Here is an 18679-nt window from a genome sequence, read left to right as displayed (position 1 = left end):
GTTTTCAATCCAATTTGTTAATTATAAAAGTTTAAAATAAGGTTTATGTTGGCAGGTAAAAGCTGCACAGGAGTCATTCATTAATGTAATGAAAATATCCAATTAACTATGGAAGATTCTAACAAGCTTAACGAAGACATTATACAATAATACAATTTTATAGTCATCATGTCTTTCATACAAAATACAGCTCCAAAGGCTTTACAAAACTAAATACACCACTACCTCGATATAATGCCACCCAATATAACGTGAATTTGGATATAACGCGGTAAAGCAGTGCTCCAGGGAGGCGGGGCTTCGCACTCTGCTGGATCAAAGCAAGTTCAGTATAACTCAGTTTCACCTATAACGCAGTAAGATTTTTTGGCTCCCAAGGACAGCATTATATCGAGGTAGAAGTGTAGTACTATTAGAAAGTTAAGTAACAGCAGAGAAAGAAATGAAGAGATGGGGCAGTAAAGAAAAGATATATTTAAGGATCATGATAATAAATTCTTTTTATTTATCTACCTCTTTTCCTCCTGAAGATTCCCAAAGTGACATACACAATTTATATATAGGGATCATGCAACCAATTGTGAAGTGCAGTCAGCTCTGGGGCAAAACATGACAGCAGTTTGATAAGCAAGGATACTCAGCGTTTTAGGATAGGAAGTGAGGAACACCATATCCAATTGGAAAATACAGGGTTAATTTAGGTAGACAGAGTGTAGTTAACTGGTTTAGAATTTGGTTAGGACATCAGTGTTAATATCCCTTCTCTTACTAAAAGTGTCATGGGAATTTTTAATGACCACAGGTGCTCAGAACCATCGTTTTATGTCTCACCTGAAAGCTGAGCTTTGGAAAGCGATGGAGTATCAGTGAGGCAGATAGCTGTAGAAAAGTTAGTAAAAATTTAATAAATCAGATAACAAACCTCTCTTTACTCTCTGCCCATAGTTGATAACTAGTATCTTCCACTGTGAAATTCACACTTCCAGATCCACACTGCAAATAATTATGAATACATTGCAAAACCTCCAACTGACTATCAACTGCAGCTTGTTTAATGCTGAAGCTAGGGAGGTGATAAATGCTAATTGTGGTTAATGGTTTGAAAGAGAGAGACCTATTTAGACAGAATTGAGAGTTACTTTTTATATACCCATGGCTATTTCTGCGCATGAGGAAAACCTAATGAAGGTCATTTTCTGGCTGTGTGCCCAGCCAATCCATTTACTATGAGTGAGTTTCAATGTAAGAGGTTTTATTCTGACTTTTGTGCAGGTTGAGCTATGAAATCCTTAAAATTATCTCGATTAGTTTATTGCATGAGGGTTTCTGATCAGGAAATATTATCTTATAATAAGTACGAATATGGTTAATATATTCTGAGATATTGCATGAATAATGAAGTGTTTCTCAAAGCAGCAACTCACCATGGCAGTGAAACAGGATGTCTTCTCTAGCTAGTGGCACTTCTTTTTAATATTGTGTAGGAAGATTGAGTCTGAGAGGCCTAAGAGGAGGCGAGGTTGAGCATACACACCATGCACATCTCATCCAATTGCATTCCCTTTGTGATCTATCCAAAGTAGCACTGAAATTGACCTTCGTGAAATCTATTCTAATGTAAGTGAATGAAGGAACAAAGATGATATAGTAATAGAACCAGAACTGCAGGTGGATATGTTGGTTAGCTGGTGCCACAGCCAGACTATATATGAACATGTTTAGGTTTTTAAGAAGCAATGTTTTTAATTAGGGCTAGAGTATTTTTTTTTTAAATGGAAAATGATACACAGTAATACACACATGCATACATACACTTTTATATGCATAGGTGCACTAAGATCAGGTTAAAAGTATTAATTACTTAAAAATAACGCAAATTGTTTGAGTTGAGGTTTTAATTTGCAAATCTAGTTGTGTTTTTTTTTTTTGTTTTTTTTTTTTTAAATGACTAGGATTTGTGAAGAATTGCCATATTTGTCACAGGCAGATGTCGTGTGACAGCTTAATGGGGAGAGTCCTGCTGTAATTGCATCTTTCTGTTTAATATTAGTAGAAATGAAACTTGTTCAATGAGAGGATCCAGATGGCAGGGTGTTTTATGGGGAGCCAGAAAAGCTAGGGGTAGCTAACCTATTATTTATTCCAGGGTTGTTGGCATGTTTCTAAAGCCCAAAATGTCTTTTTTTTTTTTTTTTTGGGTAGTGTTAATGCAGTATCATGGCTTTATGAGCAACAGTACAATACAGTGTAACCCTGATTGTGTGCTTAATCATTCAAGGTGCTGAGCACTCTGAGTCTGATCCAGCAGAACACTTCGTGCTTAACTTTTGAGTATATGAGTAGTCCCATATCAAGGACTTGAGGGTGATGATGCACATTCTCCACATACTCTGCAATACCCATTTCTGAGCACACAGATTCCATGCCCAACTGCCCGGATTTGATACCTGGCCTGTTTCCCCAAGGCCAGATCGTTCAGCAGAGCCACTCAAAGAGGGGCCGCTGGAGTAGCGCATCGCCAGGGTCCCTGAAGCTTTGCTCCTGTGGAGTTCTTCTGTTGAAACTGCAAGACTGAAGTGCTGCAGCTTTCCATCTCTTCTATGTCCTGCCCGTCCTTCTGTCACTTCTAAGCCCCCATCACTGCCCATCCTCCATTGACACTAGTGCCCTCTGGCCACATCCACTCGCATGAAGCTTCTGCAGTTCCCAACCTGTGGGGCTTAGTGAAGCTCCAGGGATCCCTATAGCCACTCACTGTTGCACCTCCTCCTCCTGCAGCAGCTCTCATGCTACCAGGCCCACAATGCACCTTCTAGTACATGAATGTCCTAGGAAAAATTGCTCCTCTTTGCATAACCGGAAATTTTCAGTAAGTAGGATTTTGGTTATAGAAATTTAGCAGGTGGCATAAAATGCTATAGTCCTATAAATGTGACTGTAACAAACTCTTTCTTAAGTCTTCTCTCTGTCCATTAGCAATGGCCCTAGTGGTACAGATCAGTAGCCCTGGACAGCTAGTTCTGCCCCTTTTGTACAGTCACCTTTCTTGCTTTTGTCCTTAAGGCCATGGATTCTCAGACTCTGTGATCTGTTTTCATGACTCCCTCAGTCTGTTCTGCTTCAGAGAAAGACAGGATTACTTCTAAATTATGATTATTTTAGTTAACCTTGCCTGTGGTTAGCTGTTCTTAGAGTGTGCCTTCAGAATAGACCTAGTTATTGGTTAGATATCAGAAACAGCAACAGTCAATTTAAAGATTATCTAAAAGACCAAGGTTAAATCACACATCTGAAAAGCGCCAAATAAACACACACGTGAAGATAGCCATGTATTTCATGACACTGTTCACAGTGTTAAACTTTGCTTACATGACTGTTGTTACAAACAAGAGAGAGAGAACCTCAAGACCAGTTCTTAGAAGCAAAGATTTCTTTTCAAGAGACAGCATTTCCTGCCTCTCAGGTTAACTGATTGAGAGGCAAGGCATCTTCTGTCACCTTCTAAAACAACGAGGAGTACTTGTGGCACCTTAGAGACTAACAAATTTATTTGGGCATAAGCTTTCGTGGGCTAAAACCCACTTCATCAGATGCATGGAGTGGAAAATACAGTAGGCAGGTATATATACCCAGTACACGAAAAGATGGGAGTTACCTGACTGTTGAGAATAGCCCACTTCCACTTTAATTGAATTGTCTTGTTAGCACTGACCCCCCACTTGGTAAGGCAAATCCCATCTTCTCCTCTGTCCCACTCTGAGAATCCTGTTGCTGGCCAATGTAAAAAACAGAGTACTGGACTGAATAGATCACACATCTGATCCAGTATATTTCCTATATCCTACATGGGAGAAACTGCAACTGCCTATATACAAAGTGCTGCCATATGCACAAATGAAATGAAGTGGGTAAAAAGAGAAAAATTACTACTTTTCTAATCTCTTCCAGCTAGGGTTCTGTGGCCTGCTTTGTGCAGAAGGTCAGACTAGATGATCATATTGGTCCCTTCTGACCCTAAAGTCTATGACTCTATGACTCTGTAGTAATTTTAAGAGTAACTTATAACAATGTTATAGAGAACTTTTAGATAGAAAGGTTACTTGTTAAATTGACAGAACTTCTTTGATATTAACCACTATGGTGCCAGTCTTCTGCCCTTTGGAATGATAAACAATGAAAAGCAGAGAAGAAAAAAGCAATGGTTAAAATGTATTCTACTATATCATAATTTATTTAGACTATGTGAAGGAGTCAGATAGAAAATGGAAAAACCCTTGTACTCAATCTATTTTGAAATGTCCATTCATACAACACTTTTTGCTGAACAATCTGCATGTAAATTAATCGAAGATAATCGTGCTGCTTTGCAATGTTACTTCTCCATGTACTTGCAATATAAATAGAACAGAGTGACACAAAGCTGGGGACAATCATTGTTTGTTTCTGCAAGACAAATAAGGCTGTTTCGTTACAATCTTTGATAAGTAAAATGTTTCACATGATCAATTTTTAATACCCCACAGATAGCTCTATTCTGTTCTCGCTTAAGTCCTGTGTGTCTCTCAGGGAATCTTTTTAAGTTAACATTACACACAAACCTCCATGGCTCCCACAGTGCAGTCACACAATGTCATTGTTCTCCTTTGGAGAATTTGGGATACATTTTGTTTCCACCCTCAAAGGGGCAGACAGAGGCTAAGTGAGAGACACTGAGATGGCATACGCCAAGCTCTGCTGCCAGCAATCCCAGCCTAGCTGGAAAGAGTAATGTCTTGTCTACACTAGGGAAGTTTTTCAATAATTTCCCACCGTCATTGACCTCAGTTCAGCTGCATTTATGTTAAGAATGCTGAGAGCTGTAGTGCAGATAGGCTGCTACTGGTTTTCTGTCTAAAGGGTTCGCGAAAGATTTAGCTATGTCTGCACTAGAGAACATGCAGCAGTGTAAGATCTCTAGTGTAGCTGCTGTATGCCAATGGGAGAGAGCACTTCTGTTGACATAATTAACCCACCCCAATGAGCAGTGCTAGCTGTGTTGGTGGGTGAAGCTCTTCCGCTGGCATAGCTCTGTGCGCAATAGTGCTTATGCCGGCATAGTTTGTTACTCGGGGATGGAATAGTCGCACCCCCTGAACGACACATGTTTTGCTGACATGATAGTGTAGACATAGCCTTAAACTGAAAACTGACTGAACAGAATTCAACTATATACAGCACACCCTCGCTGTAACGAACCCCATGGGATCCAAGCCATTTGGGGTCGTCATAGCAGAAGAGATCTGCTGCAGCGGGGGCTGGCAGCTCCTCCAGGCCTGGGGCTGTGGTGGGTGCTGACAGCTTCTCCAGCTCAGACCTGGAGGTGGGATGCAGAGACCAGGTTCATTATATCCAAAGGTTCATTATTATTACCTCTCCAGTGAGCATGGTGCTTAAAATAGCTGATTTACCCTAGGATTCAATTTAAATGTTTAAAGAAAAAAAAGTTGATAGTGTACCTTTCAAAAATTAAATTGATTTCCTCTTCTAGTTAAAACATAGTTATTTTAAATGTATTTATTTATATTTATACAAAGCCCTAAAGGTATCCCTTTAGGATTTTGTGCACTTTTCCCATATATTTAAAAGTCTAAGCAACTGAATTTGTTAGTCAATATTCCAGGTCCATCAGAAAAAAGCTTGTTATAGTGCTTATTGTTCATGTTGTGCTTTAAATGTGCCCAATGCTACACTTCGGGTGAACCATGCCAAACAAATAACAGGTCTCATCGCCGCAGTGCTTAAGAGTCTTAAAGGTAGTCGCAAGCACATATCCAAAAAACTAATAATACAGAACCATCTAGCTGAATGTGGCCATTAATTATGGAAAACTTCTGTGAAAGGTGAAGTTGTTTTAAACAAAGAGAGGGAGGGAGCTTTGGCAATATGTATTCGGAGTCCTTATCAATTCGAGGTGATGTGAAAGTTCCTATGTGCTGATGGAAAGTCTTTGTCCTTTATGGTAGAATCCCATATATAGTGATGTGCCCCCCCCCAAAAGCGCCATTATATTGTACACAGGAATTAAAATACGAGACTGTCTGCCAGAGCCCAGTAGCTCGTGTGCAATAGGAAAGGGCCTGATTCCAAATGGAAATACTCCAACTGGAGCAGGCTCAAGCCCACGGTTTGGATGTTCTTTGAGAAGAATTGAGTGCAGCCCATGTCCTTCTGGGGATGGGCAGCTGTTGGAGGGCTTCTTTCTTCACCCTTCCGCTTCCCTGGACCTTCTCGCGTGAACAGAGAGCAACAATACCTGAAGTCTGAAGGTGCAAACAATTTTATGTTTATTGGGGTAATCTTTCAGCAAGCTTTAAATCCACGGATTTTCCCCCTCATTTTTCAATCCCCAGTTGTGTATGTCTAAGTTTAAGAAAGCTGGAATAGAGTCTTAAGGACTCAGGTTTCAGATTATTACAAACAAATTACTGAAAGGGCACTGTCAAGGCCAGTAAGTCTAATTCCAGACCAGCCAGATCCATCTCTTTTTTTGGATACCGATATATGAGACTATTACACACTTCTCCTCCTGTTCCCATCTTCTGGATGATATGTAAAACTTCCCCTGTGTAGAGAGCCAACCTATACCCTACTTTGGGGGCTTACGTACTGCGTAGGGTTCTGTAGTCCCTCTGCACAGGAATGCATTTTGCCCTCAGAGAACAGGACAATAATTAAAGGATGGTGTTCTGCCTGCTCAGAGAACAAAGCAGGCAGTAGACCACCTGCTGGGTGACCTCGTGCAAGTTACTTTACCGCTCTGCATCTGTTTCTTCATCTGTAAAATTAGGGTAATGCATCTCACCTTGTACATGAAGTACTTTGAGACCTGTAGGTGAGAAATGCAATGCACTATCATTTACTTACTGATCTGCAGTAAGATCATTCCAGTGGTTCTCATATTTCTCTGTCGTACCTGGGGTCTGATTTACAGAAGTGCTAAACACTCACAGCTGTAACTAAAGTCAATGGGGGCTGAGCTTTGAACATAGGAGATGTTATCTAATGTTAAGTGCTCTGAGAAAGCAGGTTCTAGGTGTCGCAGATTGGTCACCCAATATTAGTGGAAGCTTTTTATTTTAATTTCTCTGTGTCTCACTTCCCCATCTGCGATATGGGGATAATAATATCCCTCTCAACTCACAAGGGTGTTGTGCAAATAATATTGTTTGTGAAGGACTCAGAAACTATAGTGATGAATGACATAGAAAAGCCCATGAGATAATTAATAATTCTGTCTTTGGAGCAGTGTTTAAATAGTGTGCAGTAAATAAGGCACGAGGCCAGACATTGAACAATGAAGAGAAAGCAAAATAGTAAATAGCTGCTCATTAAGTGAGTGCTGTCCATTCTGTGCACTGATGAAGGCAGGGATCCTGTTGAAAATATAGTATGTGATGATGTAATTAAAGACTGTTTGATAAGGGCTACATTAAATTTGGCATTCCCTCACTTTCAAGTTCTTGACTTTGCAACCTTAATGTTCTCTTAATGTAGTTTTGTGTTTATAATACTATATAAAGGCCAATCTTACTTTGCTTTTCAGGAATAGCCACTTCTTTACTTTTCAGCCATGATCAAATACACGATTAGTTTAATATCTAAAACATTTTTTCTTAGGGGGAATAAATGTTGCAGCTACAGGGATATGTATTTGTTGATCATGGTAATTTTTTTTTCTTGAAGTCTGTACTCCTGTGTATTGCAAGTCACAAGGCAGAAGGGAGTTTAGACAGGCCCACGGAGGGGATTGTACTTGGAACTGTTATCCCCCATCCCTCGGAAGGGGACCAAACTGAGACTGATCCAGCTGGAGAGCCGGGGTCAAAGGACTAAAGGGCAGGTGAAGAGCCTCCAGGTAGGAAGCCGTAGGGGTGCTACTCCATCCCACGGCAGGAACCTTTGCATGCAACCTGGCCAACTAGGGCACTGAGAGACACCCTGTTGGTCAGACTGAGATTAAGTCTGGGGAGAGCTATAGAAACTTTGCCAATGGAGGGGTACCATGATGGGCCCTATTGGACAGTGAAAATACTGAGCCCAGGGAGGGCAGCAGGACATTACTGAGGACTTTGAGATAGGCCTGATTGGACAGTATACTCTGGAAGGGGTTTGTTTCGTTCGATTTTGCATATGAATATTGTGTGACGTGGCTGGAGGGCTGAATCACTGGAGACCTGCTTGATACGTGCGGCGGGCAACAGGTGGCACCATGAGCAGAGGAAATTGAGAACAACTGCAGGTACGCGCACACTTGACTGGGAGCACTCAAGAGGTGAGCACACTCCATTACACACCTCTCACTGAAGTCAAAGGAAATTTTCCCAATGGCTTAAAAAGTAGTTAAATCAGGCCCCAACTCCATTTTCAGAGGCCATCAGGTGATAATAGGTCTGATTCCCCATTGGCCTGCTCCTGGTACACTCATTTACACTAGTACAAAATGGGAATAATCTGTTTTGATCTGGTAGTCTTTAACACCCACTTTGCTTGGTGTAAATGATGATGGTCATGAAGGCTATGGATATGTTTTACCTGAGTTGTTAAGCTGTTCAACTCATCTGTAGGTCAGATGCCTTGAAAAAAATATTTTTCCAGAAAAATCTCAAGGCTGGTTGTTACCAGAATAACTAGACCTTTTAGTGAAGATTAAAAAGTGGTTTGGGGAGACTTAAGAAGGAAACATTCACATTATTGTGATATAAACGCCTAACTGCAATGTTACTGCATATTGATTTGTCATGTGAGTAAAAGTTGCAAGACAGAACCCAAAGCATCTGAAAATTCTGCCTTTTCTCTTTAGGATTTTTCTCCATAGTTCATTGCATTGATTTGCTTATTTCTGCAGTGCCTCTAAATGGTCCCGTTTTGGGTACTACTCTTTCATATATGCTTTGTATTCGTATACATGCAGTGTGGTAGGAGCCCTGTCAGTCTCAGGATATTACAGAGACAAGGTGGGAAAGGTAATTTTTTTTATAGTACCAATTTCTGTTGGTGAGAGAGACAAGCTTTTGAGTTTACACGGGGCTCTTCTTCAGGTCTGGGAAACCCACCCAGGGCAGGTCTATGCTTAAAATGCTGCAGTGGCGCAGCTGCAGTGCTTCAATGAAGATGCTGCTATACTGAGAGGAGAGCTTCTCCCATCAGCAAGCTACCCCTTTCCTGGAGGTGGATTAATTAGGTTGATGGGAGAAGCCCTCACGTTGACATAGCGCTGTCTACACTGGAATGGCGGTGGGGAGTGTTAGGTGCTTATAACTGTGTAGCTCAGGGATGTGGATTTTTCACAACCCATGGCATCGTAGTTATGCTGATGTAAGTTTGTAGTATAGACCTGGCCACAGTGTGTGTCAGCGGAACACAAGGTGGAGCAGATTGTTTAGCATAAGTAGTTACCACATATTTCAAGGGACCATTCAACATGAAGTGGTCCGTTAATACCCTTCCAGTCACAGATAGGAAAGGGAAGGGAAGTAGCTGGGGCGGGGGCAGTGTTACTGGGTTAAGATCATTGTATGAATCCATAAATCCAGTATCTCTATTCAGTCCATTGATTTTTAGTGTCTAGCGAAGTTATGAATTTAAGCGAACAAGCTCGTCTTTTGAAAGTGTTATGCCGGTTTCCTTTGAAGATGAGGACTGATAGGTCAACTGTAGAGTGATCGCTTTGTGAAAAGTGTTCGCCTACAGATCATGGGGTGTTTTGGTCTGTTGTTTTCCTGTGTGAGTTCATTCAAGAGTGTAGTGATTGTCTGGTTTCAGCCATGTAGTTGTTGTTGGGCATTTGGTGCACCGGTATGTGTATCTGAAAAGGTGTGTTGGGAGGGTGGCGGGGTGTGTGTGTGTGTGTGTGTGTGTGTGTTCGTTGCAGCAGTGAAGATGTCTGCAGGTTTGCATCTGTTGTTCTGGCAGGGTCTGGTTCTGCTTTGTGTTGCTGTGTCCTGATCTGTGGGGAACTTGCATCTGATGATGAGCTTGGAGAAGTTGGGGGGTTATTTAAAGGCTGGAAAAGGTGGTTCAGGAAAGATTTCTTTCAGGATGGGATCCCCATCAAGCATGGGTTATAGTTGTTTGATGATACTCCATAGGGGCTCCAGTGTGGAGTGGGAGATGACAAGTAGGTTGTGTGGTCGAGTTGGTATAGAAAGAGAAACTGTGTCAGCTAGAGGTGTGTGGTTATGTTGGTATAGACAGAGAAACAATCCAGAGGAAATAGAAGCAGCAGCCCACTCCACTGCACATGTCTGAATGTATTGCATGCCAGGCATGCCAGCGACTGCATCCTGCCTGTAATCTGACTCTCCATTTTTTAAATAAATAGCTTGGTCAAGTCAGGGTTCGAGCATTCACACTCAGAAGGGAATGCCATATTCCTTATTTATCAACTGCTTCAATAAGCACATTGCTGTGACTCAGCTGCATAAATTTGTGTGAATAATTAGAAGTGCTGATGTTCCACATAGTTTCCTGATTTATTTGTCATTTTCACATGTGCTGTATGTGCAAAAGATAGAATAGCTAATTAATGGGAACATCAGATTTGGTTAAAAACATTCTCACTATCTATCTATCTATTAGAGCATGTTCCCAGAAACTTCATGAATGGAAAACTGGTCTTAAAATCTTTTTTTCTTTAAACTTGAAATCCAGAAGATTGAACAAGAAATGCACATTCTTTTATAGAAAGACTACAAAATAATGTTAAAGAAAAGAATTTGCAGAAGCCAGGATAATGCAGTGCATGGAAAACATGAATGTGTATCAGGAGACCTGTGTTCTGTTCTGTTCTGGGCCCTGCCACAGACTTCCTGTGTGATATTGGGCAAATCAATTGCTCAGTGCCTCAGTTTCCTGCTCTGTAAAATGGGGATGATGATACTTCGCCACCTCTGTCTAGTGTGTTGAGATTTGTGGATGAAAAGTGCTATGTATTGTCATTCACTCTATTAGTATATCTTACACTTATCACTATGTGCAGTGTTGTTGTAGCTGTGTTTCTCCCAGAATATTAGCAAGACAAGGTGGGTAAGGTAGTGTCTTTTGTTGGACCAACTTCTGTTGTTGAGAGACACAAACTTTCAAGCTTACACAGAACTCTTCTTCAGATCTGGGAAACTATCTACACTAGAGACCTTACAGTGTCATAGCTGTACTGATGCATCTGCGCAGCTATAAGATCTCTTGTGTAGCCGTTCCTCCTGTTGACATAATTAAACCACCCTCAATGAGCAGTGGTAGCTATGTCGGCAGAAGAAGCTCTCCTACTGATATAGTGCTGTGCACACTACCACTTATGCCGGTGAAACTTATGTTTCTCCAGGAGGTGCTTTTTCACGTTCCTGGGCGACATAAGTTTTGCCAACATAAGTGATAGTGTAGACATGGCCTTACTCAGTGTCACTGCTAAACACAAGGTTTGAACAGATTGTTTGGATTGTTGCCCCCATAGCAACTATGTAGGTGAAGCCAGACAATCACTATGCTCTCAAATGAACTCTCACAGGAAGATGATAGACAGAAATAGCGTATCACTTGTGGGTGAACACTTCACAAAGCGATCGCGCGATATCTGACCTATCAATCCTCACCCTCAAATTTAAACCTGCAGAATACTTTCAAAAGATGAGCCTGGGAGCTTAAATTCGTAACTTTGCTAGACACTAGAAATCATGGACTGAATAGAGACACTGGATTTATGGTGTATTATAACAATCTGTAACCCACTAGCAACCCTCGCTCCCATCTGCTTCCACCTCCCCTTTCCTCCCTATGACTGGAGGCGCGTTAGCAGGCCACTTCACCCTGAATGTCCCTTGAAATATGAGAAGCCGCCCTGTCCACTTAGCACTGTCATGAATCACCAAAAGTTAGGTCAACGTAACTGTGTTACTCAGGGGAGTGGATTTTTCACACCTCTGAGTGACATAGTTACAGTGAGGTAAGTTTGTAATATAGACCAGGACTGAGTTCATTTCCTAGATCTGAAGAAGAGCTTAGTGTAAGCTCGAAAGCCTGTCTCTCTCACCAACAGAATTTGGTTTATGAAACACTAAACAGTTACACTAAGGGCTTTGAGCAGGTATAGTGCTTAGGAATCAGCTTCCTTCATACATGGCAGCAAATCTGCAAGTAGAGAAGACAAGGAAACCAATAAGCATTTATGAAGGATAGCTGCAGGCAGGAAATGCAGTGTGAAGAAAGGTTTCAGAGTAGCAGCAGTGTTAGTCTGTGTCCGCAAAAAGAACAGCAGTACTTGTGGCAGCTTGGAGACTACCAAATTTATTTCAGCATAAGCTTTCGTGGGCTACAGCTCACTTCGGAAATCAATGTTGTTTGCAGCCTCAGTGTGAGTGAGATAATATTCCCCATGTCTTTTTGTCAGAGATATATTGCTGAGAATGAAAATGAAAAGGAACTAGAGTTAAATTGCAGTTGTTTCTTAAGTAGAGTTCAGGAGAACAGACCTATAAAATTAAGGTAAAGTAGGAGCATTTCAAAGTCCATATTGGGGCGAAAACTGTATCTTGCCTCAGCAGCAGCCTGAGGAGTTCAAGGAAGCATCAGAGGATGAGTTAGAGTGAATCTGATTCTAGGTAAGGAACTTTAAATCCATTTGGAGGAGTTGTTTTTTTTTTCTCGAGCAGGGAATTTACAGTGACATGTTTTTGTAATGTCATAGTGCGGTGAGTGTATTTTTCACAGAACTGAAATGCGGTGGGTAAAGGTCAGACTAGCACAAGTACTATCAGAGTTAATGGAAAAGGATGTGTTCTTCAGAGCTGTAGCATTGCCAGGTTTTCAGCTGCATTGCCTTTTATGGCTTGGCTGCTCCACATTCAAGTGTTCTCTGTAGGTGGGACTGTGACAGTCTGACTTGGACATTGTTACATAATTAAAAGTATTACTGACTTTGGGTCTCCCTTTTTTCCCTCTCTACTAATAAAATTCGAGGTTAAAGATAAATGCTGTGCAGCACTGCTTTGTTTAGCTGCAGATGAGCACCCAGGCCAAAGGAGAGATTTGGGATTATACGTTGTGGTATTTAGAATCCTCAGACTGGTATTTATTCTTTCCCTCACCTGAAAGCTAACATGAGTTTGTGGCAATTAGATGCTATTAGGTGTTCAGTGAGAGTGATGATAAAGGTCTTTGAGGTCTTATTTTAAGCCCCGTGTGGGACATGGCCAGCTTGTTTGGTGGCATCAGAAAGGCACAAAGGAAGTGCCATATTGAATCAAGCCAGTGATCAGTATAATCCAGTATCCTGTCTTTCAGACAGTGGCCAGGACAAACTGCTTCAGAAGAAGGTCCAGGAACCCTGTAGTGGCCACTTGTGGATTAATCTGTTTAGAGGGGAAGTTTCTTCCTAACCCTATCAATTAGTGGCTGGCTCTGACAGTGAAGCATGAGGTTTTATAGTTTCTAACGTAACTGTATGTTGTCATTTTGCATAAAATAGGTATAAGGCCTGATCCTGCCCGGTGTTGAGCACCCACAACTTTCACTGAAGCTCATGTTGGAAAATGCTAAGCACCTGCCAGGATCAGGCCTATTCTCGCTGAGATTTCCTTGTAAAATTGTGTCTGACTTTTAATTAATGTAAAATCTTAATTCCCATATGGAAATAATTTTATAATTATAATAATATAATATAATAATATTACAGGAGGCAGTGTGTGATAGTGGTTGAGCAGAGGACTGCAAATCAGGATTCTTGTATTCTATTTAAAGCTGTGCCACTGAGTCAGTGTGTGTCTCTGAGCAAGCCACTTAGCTTCCATGTGCTTCACTTTCCTCATGCGTAAAAAGAGGATATACCCATCTTTTTTAAGCACATTAGAGCCTCCATTAAAGAGCAGTCTATAAGTGCTAAGATCTGTTGTTTAAAATTGGTGCTAATTAAGGAGAATTTCAAGCAAGCATCTCTTAATAAAACTATAGTATGATATGAAGAATACAACTGTACACTCTACTATTCTTGTAAGGAGATTAATCTGTTTTTAATAAGGTAGGTTGCTTAATAGACATTTCACATGTCAAGATTTCTATAGCAGGTTAATGTAAACAAGAAAATATATGAAAAATAAGGTTTCTGCAGGAATCCAAAGTAATTGACACATCTCAAAACAGAATAGAAGAGGACAGCTGGTCCCACAGATGTAAGCTTGTAATGGGGGAAAAAAAATATGCTCATATTGTATGTGAATGAAATCAGTTAATGAAGGACCAGTATCAATGCTAGAATGTGCCAATCAAGGAGGAGGATTCTGTATCATGAAGATGGCTGGGCAAGTGTCACATGGAGAAAAATTTTAATTTAGAGACAGTGTTCAATGGGTATTTTAAAGAGATCTTGTTCAGATGGGAGTAGTGTGGGGATGGTTGCATGGGAAACCAATAATTAAGGGTTACGGTGAACAATACGAGGTGGAATTGCTAAAGGGATTAATTATACCTTGTCTACAAAACCTCTTTAATTGTTGCCAATGTAAATCTGTGGCCTGCTAAGACATAAAATAGCTATCGTACACCTGTATGGCTTGGTAGAGTCCCAGAATAGATGCAAGATTTTTTTGTGTTTCCATATCTCCTCTAATTTAATTGTTTGATTCTTTTGTTTATAATATTTTGGCTTTTTTTCAACAGCACTTTCATGATGGCAGAAAGGCACAACAGCACATTGAAACTTTCTGGAAACAGCTTGAAGCAGTAAGTAGAAACATCTTCAGAAATGATGTTATAGCTACATTGACATTGTCTTCATAGGGTGTTTCTAAACATTGTGTTTAAAAAGAGATTATGATATGGTTTGAGGAGAGCATCTTAAATCCAAAAGAACATGATTTGAAAACTTGTCTCTAAAGGATACTGAAAGGTATAAAATAGTTCCTTTAAGTGCCATCCGTATATCAGAATCTGGACCTCAGTAATAGATGTGACACAATGAGGGAAGGTGAGAAACTGTCAGAAGGGGACTGTGTTAGAAAAGGTGAGTGTTGCCCATGGATGCTCAGCTTGTGTATGTGCACACCTTCGTCGTTCAGTCATATGTGCACACACACAAAATAACAAAGATAGTATTGGCTCATTTATTGTGGCCTTCACAGAAGCAAGGGATTTAAATGCAGAGAAGTTAATGATTTGGCAGATCAGAGCAAGAAGATGTTTCATGTGTAGGGGAAATATGGAAAGAGGCTCAGAGGCTAATGGGACAGCAGGACTGGTTTTGCCATCAGAACCAATCTGTCTGAAGATCAGAGCAAAGATTTTCTTTCCAATAACTTCGACGCTTTTGCAGTTTAGCGTGGAAATGTATGCAGATGTAAATGAGCTTTTCTCAAAAACTCTTGACAGTGATTACAGAAAATGAAGTTAGTGGGTGTTGCTTGCTAGGCTGAATTTCAAATCATGTTTCTCTCTGGTATCTAATGGGCTCATTTTTCCCTTTCAGAGTAAAAGGCGGTTTGAACGTGATTGCAAGGAAGCCGATAGAGCACAGCAGTATTTTGAGAAAATGGATGCTGACATCAACGTTACGAAAGCAGATGTTGAAAAGGTAAGCCAGGTGGCAAGGCACTCCATTTGGAAATACATATGTTAGAATGGTCACTCCTTCAGTCCCACTGATAACACACGTCCTCCAGAATTGACCATCTTAACTGTATGCAGTGTTGTAGCCGTGTCGGTCCCAGATGTTAGAGAAACAAGGTTCAGAAGCTTGTCTTGCTCACCAACAGACGTTGGTTCAATAAAGATATTGCTTGGCCCACCTTGTCATCTTAACTCTGTCCGTCCATAGCTTGGCCTAAACAAGGGATTCTCTGTAGTGGGACACCTCCATTTGCCCAGAAAAGTGTAATGGGCATAGCTCCATTAAAGTCAATGGGGTTAACTCAGTTTATATCAGACGAGGATCTTGCCCCAACTCAAAATCAGTCCTCACTGGCTAACAGCCCAGGATCTGGGCTCCACTCAGAAACTCATAACTCCCAGTCAGCAGTGTAACTCGCCTGGGCTTCCACCTCTAGGACAACTAGATTGAGAAAGATTTGGACTTCACTATTATTAAATATTGATATTGCAGCAGCAAAGCCAAGGATGGCTATCCCATTGTGATAGGTATGCTATGAACACATGCAAAGGCACAAGCCCTACCCTGAAAATTGACATGCACTATTGGTGGAGGTGATACTTTGTGTGCTAATCTTAGCTGCCCATCAAAAGTAATCTAACACATAGAGGCTGAGTGTTGAGGATTTCCCAATGGCAAGTGCGTGTGCAAACTCTGCTAGTGCTTGGGACTGAAAGCACAGAACTGCAAGCATCAAAGGGGCAGGGTCACCTAAATGATTTGTTCAAATGCAAACCAATATAACTATGGACTTTCCCCCTTTTTAAAATAGAAATAATCAGCAGAATGACTGTTAAAGCACAGTATTAATTAAGAGCCAAATTCTGTGCCTTACTCTGCACATGGGCCCATGGAAATCCACAATTAAAGGCCAATTCTGCTATCCTTTCTATCACCATGAGCAAGGGTGGCAGAATCAGAGTCCAAGGACAGCTGGTGCCAACGACAATCACATGTTGACTGTTGCTGTGTGATTCAGGTAGAACACGACCCCTAGCTTTCCATGCTGCTGATTGTAGCAGAGATGTCCTAACATCCCACTGGTTACAGTGAAGTGTTAGTGCATGCCTGCATCCCAGCAGAGAGAGGGTGGTTATTCATGATACACACAGACTTGCTGTGTAGCAGAAAAGGTTTTCATATTGTAAAGTATCCTTATAGGTCTTGCTTGGCACCGATGGCATGTACAGTACCTTTATTAGACTTGACACTGGTTAGCACCACTTCATCCAGATAGATGCCTCATAGTATGTATTATTTTGAGGGGGCTTCTTCTGGTTTCTTAGTGCTATCAAATGTAGGGAATTCTTTCTTTCTTTTCTTTTTAGATGCTTCAATGATCTTAATGCACTAAAGATGTTTAATACATGATGTTCTAATGCAGTTCTCCTTATTTCCTACCTTGCTTGCTTAATGAGAAGCATTGTGAAATTGTGATATCAGCCACATCCATGCTCTAAAATATCTTTTGTTGTTGTTGTCAATGTACTAAGATAGGGCCTGATCCTTCAACCCTCACCCATATTAGAGGCAATAGGATGTCTTATGTGAGTAGGGGTTGTAGAATTGGGCTAATGTTTAGGGCCAACCCTGTCTGTAACATCAGGGTTATCATCCCATAGCGTACATTATAATGCATTTAGTCTAAGGCCCACATAAAATTTGAAATCCAGTGTGGTATGCCAGTAATTAGCAACATGCTGCTGGATCACAGTTGGCATCAGGTTGTAACATTATATGTGACTTTTGCATGTTGGCCCCTGTTCAGCAAAGCACTTAAATAGATGCTTTACTTTTTAAATGTATATCAGAGTTTTGCAGTCAGGGCCTGAAACATGAAGTCGTCCCTTAGCCAAGTTCAGAATTGTACATGCAGGAGAACATAGTATGTTTATACATCTAGTTCAGTGATGCTGCTGTAATTTAAGAAAACTACATGGAGGAAGATGACTTATCTAAATCACTTCTGTTCTTGATGGAACTGTACATCTGTTTGGAAGATGCAGAAGTATGAGATTTTGTTTTATTTTTTAGAGAGCTAAAATTAGTAAGGGCAATTTTGTCTTGCATGGCACAATTTGGTCCATGTGGACCAAAAATAACCAGCATTTTGAAGCAAGCCAATATGTAGTTGATATAAAACCTAATGTCCTGGCTTCCAGAGGTGGAGGGCATCCATAGAAGTCAGCACCTCTGGAAAATCAGGCCACAAATGGTGTATTGTCACTGTACTCTTAGCAGAGAAAAGGTTTTTGTCACCTCCCGCATAAAGTTAAAGTGTTAGAGGCATGTTTTCTGCTTAGCCCTCAAGCAATTAAATCTGTGTGTTTACTGGGGATTTCTTAAAGCCGTTAAATTTCAGGTGAGTATTGATTTATACCAGAAGAGTTACATATACAGTGCAGTTTTTGGACATTGGGAAGTCTGCTGCATGCCACTCCCAATTAATTTCATTCTGGGAAGCTGGGAAACTGCCATACACTAATATTTCACTGAAATCAATGGGATGTAAGAACAGCTCTGGCACATTCAGCATTATGGAAGTTGGAAAATAGGTAGATACCATCCGGTCTCCTTATGTTAGGAGCAGCACAACAAAATGTACAGGAAGCCCAGAAAATTTCCCCAAAGCATTCTGGCATATCAAAGGAGAAAAGACCCCTGTGATTTTATCATTTGCCCAGCTATTAATTGTAAATTCGCCATGCAGATTTAATCCCTTATCACTTCTCTGGATTTATCACGGTATTTTTCAGGTGACTGTATATCCTAGCATATCAAAAATGTAATGCTTCATGTACATTCTGTGCTGGAAAGAGATTAACTCTGCTTTATCTGTTAAAAATAAGTCCTAGAATTCATTTTCTAGTTATAAAATTAGGACCTCTCTCTCTCTCTCTCTTCCCCCCCTCCCTCCCGCCCAAGATTTATGCAAGGTTGAGATTGAGCCCAGACATGACCTTGTTATCTAAGCATGAGGTTAGGAAACAGTTACTCCTGAGTTCTAAT

General features: G+C 40.8%; 1 protein-coding gene across 16 annotated transcripts in view; it reads left to right on the top strand.

The window, feature by feature from the left end:
- The window catches only part of FNBP1 (formin binding protein 1), a 154655-nt gene that overhangs the window by 66164 nt on the left and 69812 nt on the right, over positions 1-18679 (top strand). For all 16 annotated transcript variants that reach the window (XM_030535349.1, XM_030535350.1, XM_030535352.1 and 13 more), the window contains exons 5-6: positions 14686-14748; positions 15491-15595. In XM_030535349.1, the coding sequence (XP_030391209.1) occupies positions 14686-14748; positions 15491-15595 (168 nt within the window). The remainder of the gene's footprint in view (positions 1-14685; positions 14749-15490; positions 15596-18679) is intronic.

This window comes from Gopherus evgoodei, chromosome 16, assembly GCF_007399415.2.
Source record: "Gopherus evgoodei ecotype Sinaloan lineage chromosome 16, rGopEvg1_v1.p, whole genome shotgun sequence".
NCBI lineage: Eukaryota > Metazoa > Chordata > Testudines > Testudinidae > Gopherus > Gopherus evgoodei.
The sequence above is the reverse complement of the archived record's forward strand: the minus strand, read 5'-3'. Positions and strand labels throughout refer to the sequence as shown.